This window comes from Schistocerca piceifrons, chromosome 2 (assembly GCF_021461385.2).
Source record: "Schistocerca piceifrons isolate TAMUIC-IGC-003096 chromosome 2, iqSchPice1.1, whole genome shotgun sequence".
NCBI lineage: Eukaryota > Metazoa > Arthropoda > Insecta > Orthoptera > Acrididae > Schistocerca > Schistocerca piceifrons.
Genome location: NC_060139.1, coordinates 278436376 through 278459887, shown reverse-complemented (window position 1 = coordinate 278459887; position 23512 = coordinate 278436376). Strand labels below are relative to the sequence as shown.

At 38.6% G+C, this 23512-nt stretch overlaps 1 protein-coding gene across 2 annotated transcripts in view; it reads right to left on the bottom strand.

The window, feature by feature from the left end:
- Nucleotides 1-23286, bottom strand: part of LOC124776802 — a 28174-nt gene extending 4888 nt beyond the window's left edge. Inside the window, exons 1-3 of one of the 2 annotated variants that reach the window (XM_047251951.1) lie at nt 23032-23286; nt 22797-22932; nt 14288-14406 (exon numbers count right to left, since the gene is read on the bottom strand). In XM_047251951.1, coding sequence (XP_047107907.1) covers nt 14288-14406; nt 22797-22932; nt 23032-23054 — 278 coding nt within the window. In that variant the 5' untranslated portion in view covers nt 23055-23286. The remainder of the gene's footprint in view (nt 1-14287; nt 14407-22796; nt 22933-23031) is intronic. The other variant, XM_047251950.1, reaches the window with a different exon arrangement.
- Nucleotides 23287-23512: the final 226 nt, after the last annotated feature.

The window sequence follows — 23512 nt, the reverse complement described above, 5'->3', positions numbered from 1 at the left end:
CAAATGATATTTCACAAAACCCAAAGAAATTCTGGTCATATGTAAAGGCTGTTAGAGGCACCAAAGTTAGTGCCCAGTCCCTAGTGGATGAGGCAGGAACCGAAATTGAGGGTGGTAAAGCAAAAGCAGTGTTCAAATGTTCCTTTACAAAGGAAAACCCAAACAAATGCCCCAATTTAATCCTTTTACCACTGAAAAGATGAGTGAAATAAACATTAGTGTCAGTGGTGTTGACAAACAGGTGAATTCATTAAAACCGAAGAAAGCTCCTTGGCCCAATGGAGTCCCTATCGCAGTCTATACTAAATTTGTGGCTGAGGCAGCCCTTCTTCTAACTATAATCTATCATAGATCTCTTGAACAGAAAACCATGCCCTGTTCTTGGAAAAAAGCACAGGTCACACCCACTTGTAACGTGGGTAGGAAAAGTGATCCGCAAAACTACCATCCAATATCCTTGACATCAATTCATTGTAGAATTTTATAACATATTTTGAGCTCAAACATAATGAGGTATCTTGAACAGAATGGCCAAAAACATCAATCATGTGAAACCCAACTAACACTTATCTCACATGACATACTGAAAGCTTTGGATGAAGGCAGTCAGGTAGCTGTGGTATTTCTTAATTTCCGCAAAGCATTTGACTCAGTACCACATCTATGCACATTGTCAAAAGTACAACCATATGGATATGATCTATCAAGTGAAATTTGTGAACAGATTGAGGACTTTTTGGTAGTAAGGACACGGCACGTTTTTATCTTGGATGGAGAGTCATTGTCAAATGTAGAAGTAACTTTGGATGTGCCCCAGGGGAAGTGTGTTGGGATCCTTGCTGTTCATGTCATATATTAATGACCTTACAGACAATATTAATAGTAACCTTAGAGTTTCTAGAGATGATGCAGTTATTTATAATGAAGTGCTGTCTGAAAGAAGCTGCATAAATATTCAGTCAGATCTTGAAAAGGTTTCAAATTGGTGCAAAGGCTGGCAACACTTTAAATCTTCAAAAATATAAAACTGTGCACACCACAAACCAAAAAAAATATCAACGGGTCACTGTTGGAATCAGCCAACTCATACAAATACGTGGGTGTAACACTTTGTAGGGATATGAAATGGAATGATAACATAGGCTCAGTCACGGGTACGGCAGATGGCAGACTTTGGTTTCTTGGTACAATGCCGGCGAAGTGCAATCAGTCAACAAAGGAGATCGCTTAAAAATCACTCAATCACTCATGTGACCAAATCTAGAATATTGCTCAACTATGTAGGACTCTTACCAAAAAAAGGACTATCAAGGGATATCGAACGTATACAGAAAAGCGCAGCATGAATGTTCACAGGTTTATTTGACCCGTGGGAGAGTGTCACAGAGAGAAAGAAGAAATTGAACTGGCAGACTCTTGAAGACAGATGTAAACTATCCCAAGAAAGTGTACTAACAAAGTTTCAGGAACCGGCTTTAAATGATGACTCTAGGAGTATACTATAACCACCTACATACCACTAACATAGGGATCGTGAGAATAAGATAGGGATAATTACTGCATGCACAGAGCCATTCAAACAATCATTCTTCCCATGTCCCTTCCGCGAGTGGAACAGGAAGAAACCCCAATAAGTGGTACAATGGGACTCAGTCCCTGCTGTGCACTTCATGGTGGTTTGCAGAGTATAGATGAAGATGTAGTATCAATGTGGACTGTTCAAAGTGACTACAAGGATTTGTGAAGCACTTGCAGCCAAGTAATGTATACTACCACACAGGGTGAGTAGGAGGAAGGTATGTGCTTTGAGAGGAGATAGTATTGGTAATTCTGAACAAAAAACTTCAAATGGACATATGCCCTATTCTGAATGGTGTCCTACAGAGGACACATTTAATGTACATTGTTATTTATTTTCAATATTAATCAATACATTGCCATTGTTTACAACATACCACACTAATGAAAAGGAATTCAAGATGAACAATTTGGTATAGGACACATGATGTCTAGTGAGTAGGGAAATTTCCTCAAACTGGCCAACAAAAATTACCTACACTACAGTGCATGCACAGCAAGTGATAATTTCAATAGTATACCACTCTCTTCATGCGAACTACTCGTCCAAGAGAAAAAAATTAATGGGAGCATTGTTGCAGGAAATTTAATATGGTTTCAGTTTTTACTGTGAAATGTTTTCACTAGAGGCCGTGGTTTTCGAGTCATTCAAGAAAAATATACAAAACCGACATCAAGGTGTTCCATCTTGGAAATCATTCGGAATAGGGCAGATGTCTATATGAAGTTTTTTGTTCAGAAACACCAATACTATCACATCCTCCCCTCACAGCATGTACCTTTCCTCTTGACTCACCCTGTATGAAGCCAAGAAGTTGTTTGTCAGTGTTACGAAAAAATCTTGAGAAGTTCTTGACCACTTCCTTCAAATTTTTACACAATACTCAAATAATGGACAGACATAGGCTACACATCTTTTAAATATAAATAATACGTAACTGGCAAACACTGTTAGCAAAAATCTCAAAAAGTTCTCGACTTATTTACATCAAATTTTTATACAGTACTCTACAGACATTCAGATAGACACAGACTATATACACTTTTAAACAACATTACACAGGTTTCCTGTTAAAACCAACAGCTTATCAACTTATGATTAGAAGACTACTAAGGAATCTGAATCGTTTGTCACTTTATAATCCCACTTGTTCAAAGATTGAAACTATGTGAGACACGGTCACTGGAGCTACCATCCTCACAGGTCCAGTAGCTGAGAGGTCCCTGTCATACCTTGTATACCAATGATCCCAACCAAATCACTACTCATTTTAAGGTGAGATCAGACCCCAATTTAAAAAGTTCTTATTTTTCTACTATTTAAAAATTCAAACTTCCTGAACAAATTGGTGCATAATTTTTATAAAAAATCTATGTAAGTGTATTTTTAATATTTTTTTAAACTTTTACTTGACATATCATCATGTCCACACTGATCTCAACATCCTTTCAGATTAGTATGCAAATCCTGGAAACTACATGCTCTAGAAGGCTGTTTTCTATGTTCTCCTTGGATTTGTTTATCACCAATTGGCTGTACTGATTCTTAAATATTCTTTGCTCATATGCTTGTAAATCATAGAAAACAAAACAATTATTTTAATATTTGGTAGCTTGCTGTTGTGTGCTGTTGCTCTCCGTTATCATTTAAAATGACTAAACTACAATGTATCTTCAAGAGATGCCAGAACAGAGGAAACAGGTACTATATAACTACATCAGTTGTGGATAGTAGTGAAATAATGCAAAATAATAGTTGTATTGGTGATAAGACTGTTGATATTCCTTCCAGCACATCAACAAAAACAAAACCAAAAATAAATAAATAAATAAAAAATCTGCAAGCTCACTGTGTATGAGATATATTACCCTCCCATGAAGGAAATGGAGTAAATATAATTACAGATTCGAATATTTCAACATCATTGTTGAAGAGACTGTAGCATGCAAGTCATGTGTCGAAGATATAGTGCTTTCTGAAGCTGTAACTGCCAGAAATGGATTAGTCTCTAAACTTAAAACTACATGCACACATTGTGGTATTGGTCATTTCTAACTTTTGTCAAATGCTCAATTAATGAACTATATGAAGCCAATGTGAGGTTATTTATGGACTTAGGTGCATTGGGAAATGTAGCAGTGATGGTATACTACTTTGTGCTCTCCTGGATCTACCAACCACACCCACAGAATATGAGAAGTATACTGAAATTATTGGCAACTGCATAGACTCCAGTGAAACTGCAGCTGCAGAAGCAGTCAACGAGAACGGTGGAGTAACAGATATTAATGCAGCATTTGACAGGTCATGGCAAAAAAGGATTCACACTTCCAAAAATAGATTTGCTACTGCAACAAGTATTGATACTAGTAAGGTGTGAGACTTTGAAGTTCTCACTAAATATTGCCAAAGATGCAACTTAGTAGGTGATAATGAAGAGAAAAAGAGTGCTCACAGGTCCTCATGTATAAAGAACTATGAGGGCTCAAGAGGCAGTATGGAGGTAGCAGCAGCTATGGCTACTTTTCATCACTCACAATCAGATCGAGGAGTTTGATATATGAAATATCAGGGAGATGGAGACTGTACATCCTTCAACACTGTTTTAAAAAGCAAACCCTATATTGAACCTATTACAAATCTTGAGTGTGCAAGCCATGTAATGAAAAGGATGAGAGCCCACCTTCATTAGGTGAAAAAGAAACTTGGCAACACCAAATTATCAGATGGAAACAGTATCAAATACGCTGGAAGGCTTACTGATGAAGTTCTTTATCAATACTGTGGCAAAGCCATTAGAGAAAGGAAAAAAAAAAAAAAAAACATGATTTGGAATGCACGAAAAGAGCAGAGTGTGCAACATATTTTCACAGGCTGTCCACAGATACTAACCATGTACGTAACTTGTGCCCACCTGCACCAGACAAATGGTGCACATATAGAAAACCAGAGGCAGTAGGCAAACTAGATGAATTCAAAAATAAACATTCAGTACCTGAAGCAGTAATGAAGACCATTAAGCCTATATTCAGAATGTTAGCAAATCCTGACTTGTTAAGGAAATGGCTCCATGGTAAGACACAGAATGTTAATGAGGCATTTAACAATACCTTGGGGACCCAGATTCCAAAAAACGTCTTTGCAGGCATAAAACATTTAAGATAAGGTGTATGTGGTGCAGTTACCTCATTCTTGGGGATTTGTGCCACTCCAGTACCACATATTTTGCTTATTGACACAGCCAGACAAATGAAAATGTGCCTCATCGCTGAAGAACACTAAGGCGTCATGAGACAGCTCATCCTTACCCTCTCGATGTTTTCACGTATTATGGTGGTTCTTGAAGGTCCTGCTTTCTTTTTCTGCACACTTCCAGTATCCATAGAGGTGTCTACCCATATAACAATAGATTTCCCATCAGGAACATGCCTGCAGGCATGATGTTGAATTGTTCCCCGAATATGTGCTGAATTCTGATGACCCAACGTCTATTCGAAAAGTAAGCCGCAACAGCGAACGTGCGCTCCTCTCTTGCTCACTGCATGATCGCTACTAAACTAAACTTAAGGGAAAGAAAAGGTTACAGTCTCGCACTTTTGACTGCACCGAAACCCACGCAACAACGAGTAACAGCCACTATGTGCTGCGCATTTCAAATAAGGAAGTCCCCACGCTGCGCCCTGTGTATCAGTGAACTAAATACATTCAGATGTTCAATTGATAAAAATTTGGTAGTGATATCTTCAATAGTTTGAGCAATAATGGGTTAAATGTTGGCAGAAATTTGCATTGTCAATATAGGGGGTCTGATCTCACCTTAGGGACTTCAATTGCGAATCAAGATTTTATTTGCAGTAATAATAAACACGGCTCACGGTCAGACACATTGGCAAGGGGGGGGAGGGGGGGTGGAGGATATGGACATAGAAAGGGGGAAGGAGATGGGTAGAGAGAGAAGGGGGTGGGGGAGGAGATTAGGACTTATATACAATTCCAATACATATTCAGCAATTGCAAAGCATTGCGGGCTTTGCTAGTGCAGTATAAGAATAGTGACCATAAATAGATCCTAACCTACAGTGATCCAAGATAGGTGTCACACCTTGCCAATGAAAATCACTTTCAGACCAGACAGGAATTCCTGCCATCAGTGAATTTAGGTCATCTCAAGCAGTTTCCAAGCAAATACTTTGAAGGGAAACTGCATGTGACTGACATTTGGAGCCTGGTATCTCACAAAGGGCCATTACTCACAGCAGCACATAAAGATACAGGCCTCACATAGGCCAATCAACACAGAAACTGAACAGAAGCTTTCTGGAGGCACATACTGTCGTGCACAGCAAATCACACTCTCGCCTCTTTTCAAATGATGCAAAGCACTGAGTGCACCGATGGCCCACTGAGGGACTTAACTCACAGTGCTAGGAAGGTGTAGTACAGGCCGAGGTGCTTCTATGATGTTTTGGGGATGTTTTCAATATCATGACTGGGGCTCATTTGCACAGTTTTTTTGTGAACATGAACCAACATGTTTATTCCATTATTTTCTGTGGTCAGGTACTACCCTCTTTCTACAGTTTTATGGTGAGTACACTGTGGATAATCTCATCTTCGAAGATGACAACAGCCAAATTCACAGGGTTGTACACACAAGTTCCTGGCTTGATAAACACTCCAACACAGACTGCTCCTCCACTTGGTCATTAAATCACCCAATATGGTTCACACAGAAATTGTCTGGGACTATTTGGGAGCTCTGTCGATGAGTGGCATCAGTTAGGTATGATGTGCCTTAAGAAACTTCCGGATTCTCTTTTCCGCCAAATTGTGACTGTTATCAAGGCTAGAGGCAGTGTTACACGGTATTTAGAGTGATGTCTCCTAACTTTTTGACTAGTGTGTTTATTTCACACACATTAAAAATGTTTAATGTAAATTCTCCAAAATAATAAAGCATATGTCTTTGTGAAGCAATATCCCGTAACACATGTCAAAAGAAACAAAGCACTCTTACATCACCAAACTCATTTAACCTTTAACTACACGGGTGGGGTCTCAGCAGACCCCATGCTACATTTTTGGTTTATAATTTCCACTGTTGGCGCACTACAGACTCGTCATTGTAGGTATTCTTAGTGTGCCACTGACGCTTGCAATAAGTGGACGTGCGCCGTGCTCTCGCAACAGTAAGTGCCTGTTTTTCATTGTTGGGGTACCTGTAGACCCCACGCGTGCTTTTACGTATTTATTTACAATATGCTAATACAGTAACTTCCTCTTATTTCAGTATATTTACAACAATGACTCGCTTTCTTCGTGATGAGGATATTGCACGATTGTTGGTAGTAGGCCCTGACTCAGAAGTTGAAGACACAGAACTAAATGACCCAGATGAAGATGTTGATGACATCAGTGATCATAATTACGATACACAGTGAACGCCTTTCTGGTTCAGAGATGGAGCTAAGTGAAGGCTCTTCTTCTACTGAAGAAGACGAAGAAAGGTCAGGGAACTATTTTTACAGTAAGAACAGATTCAAATGGAGTAAATCTGCCCCACATTCATCTCATGTACGACAGCACAATATTGTACGAGAACGCGCGGGACTAAAAGGACCTGCTGCTTGTAAACGTGAAATGTCGCCTGTAGAGAGTTAACTATTATTTACCAATGATGTGATTGAGACTATCATGCACTGTACCAACAAAAAACTTGAGGACAAATATTCACCGCCATTATTACGGCTGTATTATGCCAACAACATTGCTTGCTGTTAAGTTACGAGCTTACCTTGGATTACTTCTGTTTACGTCGATATTCAAGTCAAATCATGAAAATGTTAGATCGCAATGGGCGATTGATTTTACTGGAAGAGACATTTTTTGAGGTGTAACGGGGATAAACAGATTTTCATTCATTCATTTCAATGTAACCTTTGATGACATTAGCACACGAGCAGAAAGAAAATCTACAGATAAACTGGCTTTGATACAAGGAATTTTTGAAAAGTTTATCAGCAATTGTAGTGTTAACTATTCTTGTTCAGAATATTTATGTGTTGATGAAATGTTGGTAAAATTTCGAGGAAGGTGCTCATTCAGAATGTTTATCAAAAGTAAACCTGGAAAATATGGCCTGAAAATGCAGTATATTTGCGATGCGAAAACTCATTACTTATGTAATGCGTTTATATACTCTGTAAAACCGCTTACCCAAAAAAATATCCCTTTCGCAGTGCCAATGCAGGACATGCTAAGACTTGCAGAGCCACTTTATGGAACTAATAGGAATATCACTGGAGACAGTATGGAGTGTAGCCATGTATGGAAGTGAAACATGGACAATAAATAGTTTGGACAAGAAGAGAATAGAAGCTTTCGGAATGTGGTGCTACAGAAGAATGTTGAAAATTAGGTGGGTAGATCACATAACTAATGAGGAGGTATTGAATAGAATTGGGGAGAAGAGGAGTTTGTGGCACAACTTCACAAGAAGAAAGGACTGGTTGGTAGGACATGTTCTGAGGCATCAAGGGATCACAAATTTAGCATTGGAGGGCAGCGTGGAGGATAAAAATCGTACAGAGAGACCAAGAGATGAATACACTAAGCAGATTCCGAAGGATGTAGGTTGCAGTAGGTACTGGGAGATGAAGGAGCTTGCACAGGATAGATTAGCATGGAGAGCTGCATCAAACCAGTCTCAGGACTGAAGACCACAACAACAACAACAGTTGGTTTATGTCTGTTGAGTTAGTAGATGCATTATTGAAACAAGGACTAACATACGTGGGTACTGTACGAAAAAACAAACGAGAAATTCGTCGTCAGTTTTTGCCTGATAAAAGAAGAGCCACTGAATCATCATTATTTGGATTTGTCCGGGACAAGACCTCGGCATCATTCGTTCCAAAGAAGTATATAAGTGTAGTTTTACCGTCTTCCATGCATCACGAAGTGTCTGTAAATCAACAATCGAAGAAACCAGCAATTATAGACTTTTGCAATGTGACTAAGGGAGGAGGTGATGCCCTGGATTTGAAATGGTCAAATTACTCTTGCTCACGTAGAACAAGAAGATGGCCGAACACAACCTCTGCTCCAATGCTGAATATTTCTCTTGCTAACGGATAAGTTCTTTGCGTTGGTTCTAATCCAAATAAAAAAGTCCACAAGAGAATACATAAAGTCCACTGCAATGAGTCTTGTAAAACCATACGTTTGCAGGAGATTAGAAAATAACCCAAAGCTGGCCAAAGATGTATGCGAAATTATGTGCAAATTGGTTGGCAGAGAACAAATGTTTTCAACGCCTAATGAAGATGAGCCTGATCCTAGTGCTTCTAAAAAGCGAAGGTGTTATATTTGCCCAAGGTCGAAAGATAAAAAGAGCTTTCTAACATGTAACACTTGCAAACAATTTATTTGTAGGCCTCATTCAAAGGCAATCAATTTTTGTTTGTCCTGTGAAGCCAAAGCAAACGAATGATTTTGTAGGCACATAATGTGGTGTGTTTTTTTTTTTTTTGTCTTGTTAGTTTTTTCTGTTTTATACTTTTCATTTGATTTTATGCTCCAATTCTGTACAAAATATAAAAAAAAGTTTAGTTAGAAGTTAGGATTTGTTGATTTTTATGTCATTTTAATTGAGCTATACAAACAGAAAACCAAAATGACATGTTTTTGTAAATGGTTTAAAGTTTCTGAAAAGACTGATTAATACAAGCACAATAAATGACTGAAATAATAAATACGTTGCCTTTTATTATGTAAATATAAAAATAGCCAAGTTATTTCCAGTAATTACTTGCAAGCACACCTAAACACTGTTGGGGTACTTCTAGACCCCACACGTGACTATACATTACCAGGAACAGCGCGTGTACTTGAAGGTTAAATCTTTCTAACATCTATCAGTGCTCTGCAGGGAAATGTATCTTGGCTTATTGTGAAACAATCAAAATTTGAGGACAAAAACAAAACAAAAATGATAACCTACACTCATCTACAGCGACTCTTAAGAATTTATGAGTGGTTTTTCAGGCTGAAGGGATGGCTGGGGAGGAAGAGCATCACACTGAGGGATGGCAAGATGTGCAGATGGGGAGCAGGTGAAGAGGTAATGTGAGGCAATAGAAGAGACCTCAATAGCAGTGTAAAATGAGGACGGAATAAACTAAGAACCACTAAAATGGACAGAGGACAGCTCAGGAAGGGGATTCGTGGAGATATTTCCATATTTGCAAGAATGGAGGATATGCTGTAGGGACAGTCCCCCCCCCCCCCCAACACACACACACACACACACACACACACACACACACACACACACACACACACACGCACACAGTTCAAAACAGCCGTGTGCAAGAGCAAGCATTGAAATGATGCAGGTGCTGAAGCACCTGTCTCCCATCAGCATCATTGTGTGCAGTATGTTTTGCAATTAGTAAGCTTAATGCGAAGTTGGCTACAGTTTGGCAGTGGCCATTCACATGGGTAGAAAGCTAGTTAGTTGTCACACCTTTGCAAAACTCACAGAGTAATTGCAACACACTGCAATCACATGACTCTACTTTCAAATGGATAGGAAATGCTTGTTACTGAACAGCAATAGGCTGTTTTGGATGATTTTATGGTGCAGACTTTGCACTATAAACTGACCACAAAAAAAAGAAATGACCTGTCAGGTGGAATTATTGGGGACTTGGGTGGCATAAGAAAAGACTAGGATAACACATAGGTTGCATTCGTAACAAAATACTGCTTTACGTGACTGATTTGTTCGCTGTAGGGGGATTAAGGAATGGGGCTATTAGGTCATCAGTCGCTCCTTCATGAAACAAGTCCATGGAGTCCAGTGTTGCTAACTAAAAGTAAAAGCCATTTAAGAGTGCTGGAAAACATTAGGATAGAGATGTCAGGAACACAAACTCTACTAAGAGTTAAAAGCAATTTCATGAAATGTAAAAAGAGGTACAAAACCAAGATAGTGAATTAGGTTATAGGCAACGGGGAGGCTTATCTGTGGTGATAGTAAGTCCCCTCCCCCTCATCCCCCACTCATGCACAACCCCCAACTGGCATGAATAGAACAATGATCTAATCATTAATACGTTTCTAAACAGATTCTGTATTATGGTGGTAGAATTTTGGGTAGGATAACTCTCATGTCACAGCATTTTGGAAAGTAGACGGAGCTATGGTGAACAGTGGTTGAGTTTTTCAAGGTCAGCATGATGAGAGGGGGTACACTTGGTGGCTGCTTCACAGTGTAAATAAATTTGGCGTCACAAGAAAAAATGGTGTGAGAAATATATTCTAGAGTTTCTAGGCAGGAAATTGTTCATAAAGGCAAGGTTATCAGTACATTTGTGGAACTCCTGCTTTCCACTGCACATGTGGCACCTATAGGTACCTGGGGGCTTTATGAGGTAATGGGTGACAGCAGTCAAACTGGAGGTACTGTTGCTGGTTGGCACAACTGATATGGATGGATGTTTCTTGGAGTCTTCTCGTAGGTTGATATCAACATTTAGTAAGGATGATGTGAAGTGAGTTTAGGAGTAGCTGCTGCAGTTGTGAAGAGAGGAGCAGAGTCAGTCCTTCCAAATTTCACAGAAGCTCTCCTGTGAAACTCGCAAGACTAGCACTCCTGAAAGAAGGCAGGACATGATGTAATGACAGAAGTACAGCTGTGAGGATGGCTTGTGAGTCGTGCTTGGGTAGCTCAGTTGGTAGAGAACTTGCCCGCGAAAGGAAAAGGTCCCAAGTTTGACTCTCGGTCCAACACACACTTTTAATCTGCGAGGAAGAGTGAAAATCTCATTCTCATGGAGATGCTTTAAAAAAGTCACCCAAATCACAAGACATGGCACCAGAATTATCCTTCTGTCATTTTATCTCAAGGAGGAGAATTAATTTCAATATTAATAATTTACGGTGACAGACAGAAGTCTGACTGCTAAGGACTTTACACCTGTCACACTGGCCAAAGATTTTGAGGTAAATGACTTCAGGATGTTGTCCAGCTGCTGCTCTTTGTTTATTGATAAGTTCTTTTAATTTTTACATTTCAGTGTAAAATGTTTTAAAGATATAAAGTACCACAAAAATTCCAGCCTATTTGACCAGCCATTGGAGACAACCAAGATAAAGTGCTGCGGAAACCCAACGAAAGGGATCCTTTTGTGGCAGGACAAAGCACCTTTGCTCACGTTCCAACTTCAGTCACCAGACTGAAGTTCCTGTACAGTGAACTGGTCAGCCATCCCCTCTGTTCACTCCACATGCCCCTTTCAAAATCCTGACATGTTTCATCCTCTGAAGAAACACCCGATACCTTATCATTTTGATAACAATGAAGATTTTCTGAGAGATTAAATCTGTACGACATATTGGGACTCGAACTGAGAACCTTGCCTGTTTTGCACACATCTCTTAATGAAGGAGTCATGACATGTGATCCATCTCAGAGCCTCACTTTTCCAGTACCTATAAAACACAGTAAGCATCTAGAGGTGTTTTTGAAGGACATATTAGTTCCCTAAAATAGAGCTGTAAGGTAGTAAAGATACAACCAAATGTCGCTTTACATGATTGGGAAGCTGAATGAGATATGTTTAAATCCATGTCTTTCTCATAATACATAAGTAGTCTATCCTCCAAGATCTTTTTCCATATACTGCTCATGGTGTCACTCCTTAATTCTGCAAAAAATGGTCTCATGCTCCATCAACAGGTGTTTATACAATTCCTTCCAAGAGTGGTGCATCATACATTGGGCAGACAGCGTTAAGATGTCCTGGACCAAAATGATACACCAACTCCTTACAGACAGATAAACTGGATGCAGTATAAAAACTGCACTGAACTGGCCATTCTATGGTGTATAACAGTACCAATACCATCACATCAACTTCAGGTCCACCTCTTTAGCTGAGAAGTCAGCATGTCTGACTGTCATGATTCCTGGCTGTATCAGAGATTTTCTCTGCTCGGGGAATGGGTTTTGTGTTATCCTCATCATCAACCAATCATCACCAAGATACAAATCAATAAATTTGGCGTCAACTGAAAAGACTTGCAACTTGGTGGTCGAACTTCCCAGGTGGTGACTCCTGGCCATCAATACCATACGATCATTTCATCAACTTCATAATTTTTACTGCTAAAGAAACAGCGGAATTTTGTCTGTAAAAGGGGCTAAATGAATCAAGTCACTGCTTTCTGTCTGCACATATTCGGAGTAAAGTCTTCATTCTGATTAGCACTAACACAGGTTGCTGCAACACTTTTTTCATCCAAGTTTTGATTTACAGACCTACAAATGTTTTGAGTTCCTGACCATGGGATCCGTAACCTGGCCAGTCAGGAAAGCTATGCATGCTGAACTCCACTGGCACCCAGAAAACATCCGTAGAAGACATTAATATTTCAAAAGTGGGTGCTAGTGCTGTATAATCAGTCTGTTAACTCACTCAAAAAATGGGCAGAAAATGCATATCAGTAACTGAAGTCTCAACAGAGGGAGGAAAAAGCAGATGAAACTTTCCTTGATGTCTTCCTAAGACAGTCTGCATTCCTTCCTAATTAAGTACGTAAGTGTAGACTAGATACAGCTTAAATTCAAAGAAATAGTATTGATAGCAATTGAGAGTTTCATACCAAGTAAATCATCAAGACACAGAACAGGTCAGGACACTGTTGCAGAAGCAATGAAAGAATCATCCCAGATTCAAACAAATGCAAAATCTCCAAGGTTGGCCATGTTTAACAGGAGCTCGAAATTTAGTGTGTACTTCAAAGCATGGTGCTTTTAATACTTTCCACAACAAAACTATGTCTCAAAATTGGCACAAAATCCAAAGACATGGTCCTATGTAAAGTACACCAGCAGCAAGACAATATCAATACCTTCACTGTATGATAGAAATGGTAATGTTGCTAATAATAGTTCCACTAAAGTGGGGTTACTAAACACAATTTTTCAAAATTCCCTCACCAAAGAAGATGCAGTAAATGTTCCAGAATTCATATCAAGAACAGCTGGCATCATGAGTAACTTAGAAGAAGATACCTCATTGTAGCAAAGCCACTTAAATAATTTAATAAAGGCAAATCTTCTGCTGGAGAATTTATACCAATTATAAGGACCAGTCAAATGCAAATGAGACAGGTGGAAAAAAGTACATAAACTGTTTATTACTTCAAAAGTAATCACAGTAACTGTTAATGCATTAACCGCACTGTGAGACAAGACGGTCAATGTCTTCAATGAAAAATGTTTGCAGCTGCCCATGGAACCACCATTGTTTCCAGGGATGCACATCTTCGACTAAAGCAAGTTGATGGCCATGAATATCTTTTTTCAGGGCTCCAAAAATATGGAAATTATATGGGGAGAGATCACCACACGGTTGTTTCAACTATGCTGCAGACATTCCGCTGGATAGCCCTTACACATCCTCCATACAGTCCTGATTTCTCCGCATGCGATTTCTATGTTTCTTGTGCCCCGAAGAAATACAGTCACGGCCATCGATTGGTTATGGATGAAGGGTTGCACGCCAGCGTACAATCATGACTCCACAGGTAACCACAAACGTTTGTCCACCAAGGCACCGACACGATCTTGCATCACAGTGGGATAAATGTGTTAACAGTTATAGCGATTACTTTTGAAATAATAAACATTTTACTTACCTTGTTCCATGTGTTTTGTTTTCATAGCTCATAGCAAGTGACGAAAAGCCACTGAGTGAAATGGAAGTGATATCTGGTATTCTCCAAGAAAGTGTTATAGCCTCTCTGCTGTTCCCAATCTATATAAACAATTTAGGAGACAATGTGAGCAGCCCTCTTAGATTGTTTGTAGATAACGCTGCTATTTACCATCCAAAAAACCCTTCAGAACATCAAAGCCAATTGCAAAATGATGTCTGTACTGCGCAAAAAGTGGCAATTGATTCTTAAATAAAGAGAAGTGTGAGGTCATCCCCATGACAAATAAAAGGATACGTTACTTTCAGTTACATCATAAATCACACATATCTACAGGTTATAGTTTCAACCAAATATGTAGGGATTACAATTAAGAACAATTTTAATTGGAAGCATCACACAGAAAATTTTGTGGAGAAGACAAACCAAAGATGGCATTTTATTGGTAAAACACTTATAATGTGCAACAAATCTACCAAAGAGATTGTTCTGTCTGTTCTCTTTTGGATTATCAGTACGAGGTATGGGATCCTTACCAGATAGGACTGATAGAGGAAATCAAAAAAGTTCAATGATGGGCAGTTGATTTTTAATTATCATGAAACAGAAAACAGAGTGTCACTGATGTGATAGGTGAACTGGAGTGGCAAATATTAACAAAGAGGTATTTTATATTGTGGTGAGAGAGATCTTTTCATGAAATTTCAATCACCAACAGTCTCCTCTGAATGAGAAAATATCTTGTTGCCTCTCCCCTACATAGGGAGACATGACCATTTTAATAAAATTTGTCATGAAAACTATTAAATGTATCTTGGACTGAAGCCTAAAGCCCACATTACTTTCTAGCTTCTGTTACACAAGGCCAGTCTCGGAGATTTTGTGTTCTTTTGAATCTGGGTTGATTATTTCATTGCTTCTGCAACAGTGTCCTCACCTGTTTGTGTACCATGGAGGATCTGTTCTGTTTCTTATTGATTTATTTGGTATGAACCACAGATTCTGCATTGGGGGTGTGGCAGGTTTGAAAATTTAAAATGGAAACGGGTAGACTGAAGTTAAATATATCGGGTATTAACGAAGTTTGGTGGCAAGAGCAACAGGACTTCTGGTCAGGTGAATATAGGACTATAAATACAAAATCAAATACATCATGCAGAAGTATGCCTAAAAATTAATAAGAAAATAGGATTGTGGGTAAACTACTATGAACAGCATAGTGAATCCATTATCATAGTCAAGACAGACACAAAGCCCACACCCAGCATGGTAGTACAGTTTAAATATCAATAGTTCTACAGATGCCAGAGATTGAAGAAATGTATGATGAGACAAAAGAAATTATTGAGATAGTTATGAGAGATGAAAAATTAATTGTGATGGAGGACTGGAATTCGATAATAGGAATGGGAAGAGACGGAAAATAGTAGGTGAATATGCAATGGTGGAAAGGAATCAAAGAGGAAGCCACCTAGTAAAATTTTGCTCAGAGCATAATTTAATCATCGTTAACTCTTGGTTTAACAACAATGAAAGAAGGCTGTATATGTGGAAGAGACCAGGAGACACAAGATCTCAGACTGATTACATATTGGTAAGACAGAGATTTTGGAACTAGATTTCAAACTGAAAGGCATTTCTTGGGGCAGATGTGAACTCTTATCACAATTTATTGGTTATGAACTGTAGATTAAAACTGATGACTGGAAAGTTGCACAAGTCACACCAATACCCAAGAAAGGAAAATGGAATAATCCACAGAATTACAGACCCATATCGCTAACGTTGATTTGCATTCAGATTTTGGAACAATAACTTTGTTCAAACACTACAAATTACCTTGTAGAAAACAGTTTTTACAGCCAACATGGATTCCGAAAACATAGTTCATGTAAAACACAAATAACTCTGTATTCACACGAAGTAATGAGTGCTATTGACAGGGGATGTCAAATTGATTACATGTTTCTAGATTTCCAAAAGGCTTTTGGCACCATTACTCACAAGTGACTTATGGAGTATGCCTATGGAGTATCATCTCAGTTGTGTGACTGGATTCGTGATTTCCTGTCAGAAAAATCACAGTTCATAGTAACTAACAGGAAGTCATTGACTAAAACCAAACTAATATCTGGCATTCCACAGGAAGTGTTATAGGCCCTAAGCTGTTCCTGATACACACAAATGATTTAGGAGATGATCTGAACAGGTCTCATATGATTGTTTGCAGATGATACTGTCATTTAACATCTTGTGAAGTCATCAGATAATCAAAACCAATTACAGACTTATTTAGACAAGATATCTGTATGGTGCAAAAATTAGCAACTGACTCTAAACAATGAGGAGTGTTAAGTCATCCACATGAGTACTAAAAGGAATCCACAATTTCAGTTACACAATAAATCACACAAATTAACTGTAAATTCAACTAAATACTTACGGATTCAATTACAAATAACTTAAATCGGAATGATCACATAGATAATGCTGTGGTGAAAGCAAACCAAAGACTGCAATTTATTGGCATTACACTTAGAAAATGCAATAGGTCTACTAAAGAGACTGCTTGTCTGCCCTCTTCTGCAGTACTGTTGTGTAGGGTGTGATCTGCATCAGATAGAACTGCCAGAGGACATCGCAAAAGTTAAAAGAAAGGCAATTCATTTCGTATTCCTGTGAAGTGGGGGGAGACAGTGCCACAGATGCAATGTTCAAACTTGGGTGGCAATCACAAAAAAGGGCATTTTTCAGTGCTGCAAGATGGTCTCAAGAAATTTAAAGCACCAACTTTCTTCCCAAATTGTGAAAATATTTTGTTGGCATCCACCTACAAAGGGAGAAATGATCATCATCACAAAATAAAAGAATCAGAGCTCCCACGGGAAGATTTAAGTGTTTGTTTTTCCTGTGTGCTGTTCGAGATTGGAATGATAAAGAAATAGCTTGAAGGTGGTTTGATGAATCCTCTGCCAGGCATTTAATTGTGAATTGCAGAATAACCACGGAAACATAGATGTAGACAAAATTGCAAAAAGGTAGGGTATGCAGAGATGGGATCTGAATAATTTGAAAGAACTGGATGTTGTTGAGAGTTTCCAAGGGAGCATTAGGCAACAACTGACAAACAGGGGAAAGGAAGACAATAGAAGAGCAGTGTGTAGCTTTGAGATATGAAATAGTGAAGGCAGCAGAGGATCAAATATAAAAAGAAAAGAGCTTGTAGAAATCCATGGATATGACAGGTGATACTGAATATAATTGAAGAAAGGAGAAAATATAAAACTTCAGCAAATAAAGTGGGCAAAAGGGAGTACAGATGCCTAAAAAATGAGACTGGCAGAAAGTACAAAACAGCTAAGCAGGAATGGCTCAAGGACAAATGCAAGGCTATAGAAGCATATTTAACAAGGGAAAGTAGATACCACCTATAGGAAGATGTACAAGACATGTGAAATAACCTCAGACTTCAAGAAGAATGTGATAACCCCAATTCCAGTTCTCAAAAAAGCAGGTGTTGACAGCAGTGAATATTATCAAACCTCAGGGAAGATCCACAGAAATGCGAGAATGGGCGAGGCAATACTGACCCTACAACTTCTCTTGAATATAGGTTAAGGAAAAGCAAACCTGTATTTATAGCATTTGTAGACTTAACAGCAAGCATTTGACAATGTTTTTTACAACTTGTGCAGATATCAGATGGCAGTTATAAGAGTCAAAAAGCATGAAAGGGGAGCAATGGTTGAGAATGGAGTGAGACAGGATTGCAGCCCATCCCCAATGTTATTCAATCTGCACACTGAGCAAGCTCTGAAGGAAAGCAAGGAGAAATTTGGAAAGGGAATTCAAGTTCAGGGAGAAGAAATAAAAACTTTTTGATTTATCACTTACATTGTATTTCTGTCAGAGACAGGAAAAGACTTGGATTAGCAGTTGAAAGAAATAGATAGTGTCTTGAAAGGAGGATATAAGATGAATATCAACAAAAGCAAAACAAGGGTAGTGTAATGTAGCTGAATTAAATCAAATGATGCTGAGGGAATTATACTTGGAAATAAGATGATAAAAGTAGTAGATGAATTTTGCTATCTGGACAGTAAAATAACCGATAATGGCCTAAACAAAGAAGATATAAAATGTAGACTGACAGAGTATTTCTGAAGGAGAGAAATTTGTTAACATTGAATATAAATTTAAGTGCTCGTCAGTCATTTCTGAAGGTACTAATCTGGAGTGAGAAGTGGATGATAAACTGTTCAGACAAGAAGAGAATGGAAGTTTTTGAAATGTGGTGCTATAACAGAGAGCTGAAGATTAAGTGGATAGGTCACATAACTAATGAGGAGATACTGAATAAAACCAAGGAGAAAAGAAATTTATAGCACATACTGACAAAAAGAAGGGATCGGTTGACAGGTCTCATTTTGAGACATCAAGGGACTGTCAATTTAATACTGGAGGGAAGCGTAGGAGGAAAAATTGTAGAGGAACACCAAGAGAAAAATACAGTAAGCAGGTTAAAATGGGTGTATATTGCAGTAATAATTCAGAGAGAACAGGGATTGCACACGATAGAGTAGCATGGAGAGCTGTATCAAACCAGAACCAGTTTTCGGACTGAAGACCACAACATCAACAATAATAAAAATAAGAGATTTAATAGTTAATTTTTCCTGCTCGCTATCTGAAAGTGGAACAACAGAGAAATAAAATGAATACCAAGGAAAGTTCTCATGTAGATCTTAAGTTATGACAATTGTGTGCTAAAAACTTTATAGATCAATACAAAGTAGAGCCTTGGTATCTATAAAAATGTGGGCAAATTTTTGGCACTCATATGGTGAGTGCTTCCTGAACCTATGTAAACCTAAGGTTCTGGTGCCTTGCGAGGCACCAAATTGAAGACTTATACTGCATATAGTGAAAGAGGGAAAACATCATCTGGTAAGTCACAACACAGACGAGTGTATGGGTTCAGTGATCACGACAGATGGTTATTGAAGAGGGCTGCAAAAATCGCTGCTGAATTGAACGTTGCACTCGTGAACGCTGTCAGTACCAAAAGAACATGAAGGGAGCACCATTAGCAGGTACTTGCAGGGTGAGCTGGAATCCAAAATCACTTGTCAGTGATGCAAATGCCAGTAACAGGAAAATCTGATGCCGAAGACATAAAATCTGAACTATTGAGCAATAGAAGGAAGTCAATTGGTTGGATGAGTCTTCTTGCACACTATTTCCAATTTTTGGTCAAGTGGTTACAGTGTACTTACAGTGTCGGCAGCTGTTCACCTACATGCTGATGTTGGCAATTCATTTTCGGCGGCCATAGTCAATCGGGTAATGGGATAAAGTAGCCAATGAGAATTGCTGAATGACTTGTTTCTATGCGAGATATGAATTGACTGCTCCTGTTTCTGTTGTAAATAGTGTGAGAATGGTGATTACTGATCTGGCTATTATGTAACTGGTTTTCGTATGTATTCTTAGTAATCGTTTCTCGGAGAATGACAGAATTTCTTGGGATATTGTTTCATACTCCAATGTTATGATTTGATCATGAGTTGGTGAACCCAACGAATGTGACAGAAAAACTGACTGTGGTAGTGGGTTGATCAGTATCATAGGCCAATGATTGTTTAGAGAACTTTGTGGGGTATATTCGAAATGTCATTTCCAAGATTGTAGTTATGCAGGAGCCGAAGAGTACAGTTTTTTTATCAATGCAATTACATTATACTATCAAAAATTGACTGTTTACGCTGTATTCTGTTTTATATGACAACATACTGCAATATATATTATACTGTGCTGCCATGTAGTTTCATACAGTCCACATCATGATGAAGCTTATGGAACACTATTTTCATTGGTTCCACCAACTTGTCTAATCTGATGGATAAGCCTGACATCGTAAGTGCACTTTTAAGCAACAAATTTATGTTACAAGAGCAAAACATGATGGGGTTCAGTGACAATTTGGGTAGCCATATTGAGGTATCCCATGAGACCCATTGTTACTCCAGAAGGTAGTGTTGCTCCCAAGGATTATGTAACCACTTTGACTGATCAGATCCACCCACATGGTCCAATGTTTGTTGCCCAATGGTGACAATGTGTGCACAGATGAGACGGTCCCTGTTCACACAGCTTCCATCATCCAGGACTGATTCGGTGAGCACATGGATGAATTGTTGCATCTCTCCTGACCGCCACAGTCACCAGATCTCAATATTATTGAGTCTCTGTCACAACACAAACTCTACAAGACACTAATGGGGACTCACACAAACAGGGACAATTAAATGAACTAACAAACCACATCTCCAAGGTGTAACACACCTTCTGTAAACAAATAAGACCTTACATGCACCATAGCAGATATCAAAGAGATGACTGGGTTAGTCCAGATGAGCACTCCAGTGCTACACACTTCACCAACATCAACACCGAGGGCATACCACACAAATATAGAAACATTTAACATAGGTCAAACAAGAGAGATATATTATCATAAAATCATGGCCGGTTATTGTACCAGGCACTGCATTAAAGCTGTTGCTATAATAATGCAGATGTTTTTAAAACACGGCATACATTAAATATGAGTTAACACATGATAAAACAAAAGAAGAGATGCAATACAGAGCATACACAACACATTCAATAGTAATCATTCATCATAAATATAGAAAAAGATAGATTGCTACTTACCGTAATGATAAAATGCTAAATCGCAGACAGGCACAATTAAAGGATACTTGCACATAAGTTTTCAGCCACATCCTTTGACGGAAAAAGAGAAACACATGCCACTGATTCACACAAGCAAGCACACTTCACGCACACCACTGCCACCTCTGGCATTCTGGCCCAACTTGCCAGAGTTTGCAATCATGTGTGTGTAAATGAATGGTGTGTGTTTCTCGTTTTCTGATGAAGGCTGTGGCCGAAGGCTTATGTGCAAGTGTCTTTTAGTTGTGTCTTTCAGCAACTTAGCACGTTATCTTTACTGAAAGTAGCATTCATACACAGTTGATATTCCTACCTAGAGTTTCCATTGATTGTAATCATATATCACATAGTACACAGACACAATGTAGAATGCATAACATAGTGTAGCCGGTTATTTACCAGTCACCATGGTAACCCTGTGAAACACTAACCTAGAATTAAGTAGACTAGCATATCAACATACCTCAGATATTAACTTTGGGAGGCAATGCACTGGGATGTCAGGCTCGAGGTCATATTCTGAGACCTCTTCCCTGGGTAGTGCAGGTGAAAGGACCTCTACTACTCAATCTGCCCTATCCTCTTTTATCACTCTTCTTAAATAATTTTTTTTTATTTTCTTTTATATATATCCTATGTCCAATACGATGCACAACAGTTTTATAAGTATAATACCACCATCATTTACAGAAAGAGAGAGGACAAAAGATCTCCATGGGGCACCACTCCCATGAGGTGCTGTATGGGCAATGGAGCCTGCGGCCTCGGCTGTATAGCACGTAAGGTGTCCATTGGGGACAGTCGATTCTGACTAAGTGCACTCAGTGGAGCATAATGGACTACACAAAACTTATTAAAAAGAAATAATCCAACTGCAGCATAAAAAAGAAACAAAGTCTATTTTGGAGCTATGGATGCACGATTGCTGAATATATACACTTCCACCATTTTTGACTCAACTTGCAACTAGCCTATTATGCAGGAAGTATAATGTAAGATTCCCTTGTCAACCGTACAGGACCTGTATTTATACATTTTGAGACAACTGGAAGCTGTTCTGAAGGCTAATGGTTTTCCTATACTGTGCAAGGCATAGTACTGTGTTGTGCTTTCAGCGTTCCCATATTTTTCACCATCCCCTGTAGTTTCAACTTACCAAAGGGGACATGACAAGCACTAGAAATCACTCCTACAGATGGAAATATGAATGCAATATAAGCGAAGTTGAGCAACACTTCTGTAAAAGTCAATGACAAAAACACAGAGTTCTGACTGGAAATTACTAGTTTCTTGAAGTGATTTGTCAACCACAGAATTGAAAATATAAATTTTTTTTCTTGTCTTGCCATGTATGATATTACATTGGCAAATATAGTGCCATACAAAATTCTGCCTTTTATTGCTATCTGCTTCACACGTCAGTAATTCAGAGAACCACGTTACCTGCTGAACATATTATGCAATTTTAACAGAACTACACAAAGAGGCTGAGCTACCTCCAATGCACTAAACATGCCACAGTTACACCGGGTACCATATCATTTGCTTCCTAATCCATTGTCCACAATAAGTCTGTTAAAAACAGCAAGCAAAATGATAATCACCTCTACTGCATAGTTTCTTTCTCTGTTATCTGCTAATATGAATACACAAACAATGATTTCGTATTCAATACATAGATAATACATGCAAGTCATTAAAATAAGCACGAACTAGCAGCAATCACAGAAATTTGAGTTTAATGGATTAGCACCTGCTTAAAAATGGCATGTTCAGAATGTTGTTCGCAAGTGCTGTAAATAGTCCCATTGATGTGCAAGTTGTTAATTCTTTTAGATAATGGCATAAAATCACAGCATTCCTCTTCACAGTTATTTCGACCACGTTTCCTGTAATGAAAACGCTTGCAATACAAAATAGCAAGAAACACATATTATATTATCACATTATAAGAAAATTATTAATAATGTTATTAATAATAAACTTACCTGCTGCTAAGATCTTGTGACATTGTGAGTGACGATGACAACAAAAACAAAAATATATCAAACACGTAACTAACCTATCTAGCTGTCATAACAAACAAATGTTCGATCATTCCACTATGCTACCAAAGTTCTTGCACTGACTAAGTCCAAAGATATTAATGAGTACTTTATGGGACATTGTAGCCGGTTGTGGCAGTGATACACTTTTGTACTTGGTTGTCGTACAGTCTTGCACAACAGTCGCGACACTCCTCGTTTTTGTTAGCCAGAGTGACCACAGCGCGCCAAACGGCCAGGTAGTTACACTACCGGGTTCGGCGAGGTCTTGTGAAAGCGGCAGCGAATCGTAATATTTTATATTGGTATGTAGAATTTGTTTTACAAGTGGAAGCGTCTCTAGCGCAATAAATTTGAGCAACAACAGGAATAAGATACCACATTTGGCTTTTTTTAGGTTTCATGACGACCTTAATGGGTGTGA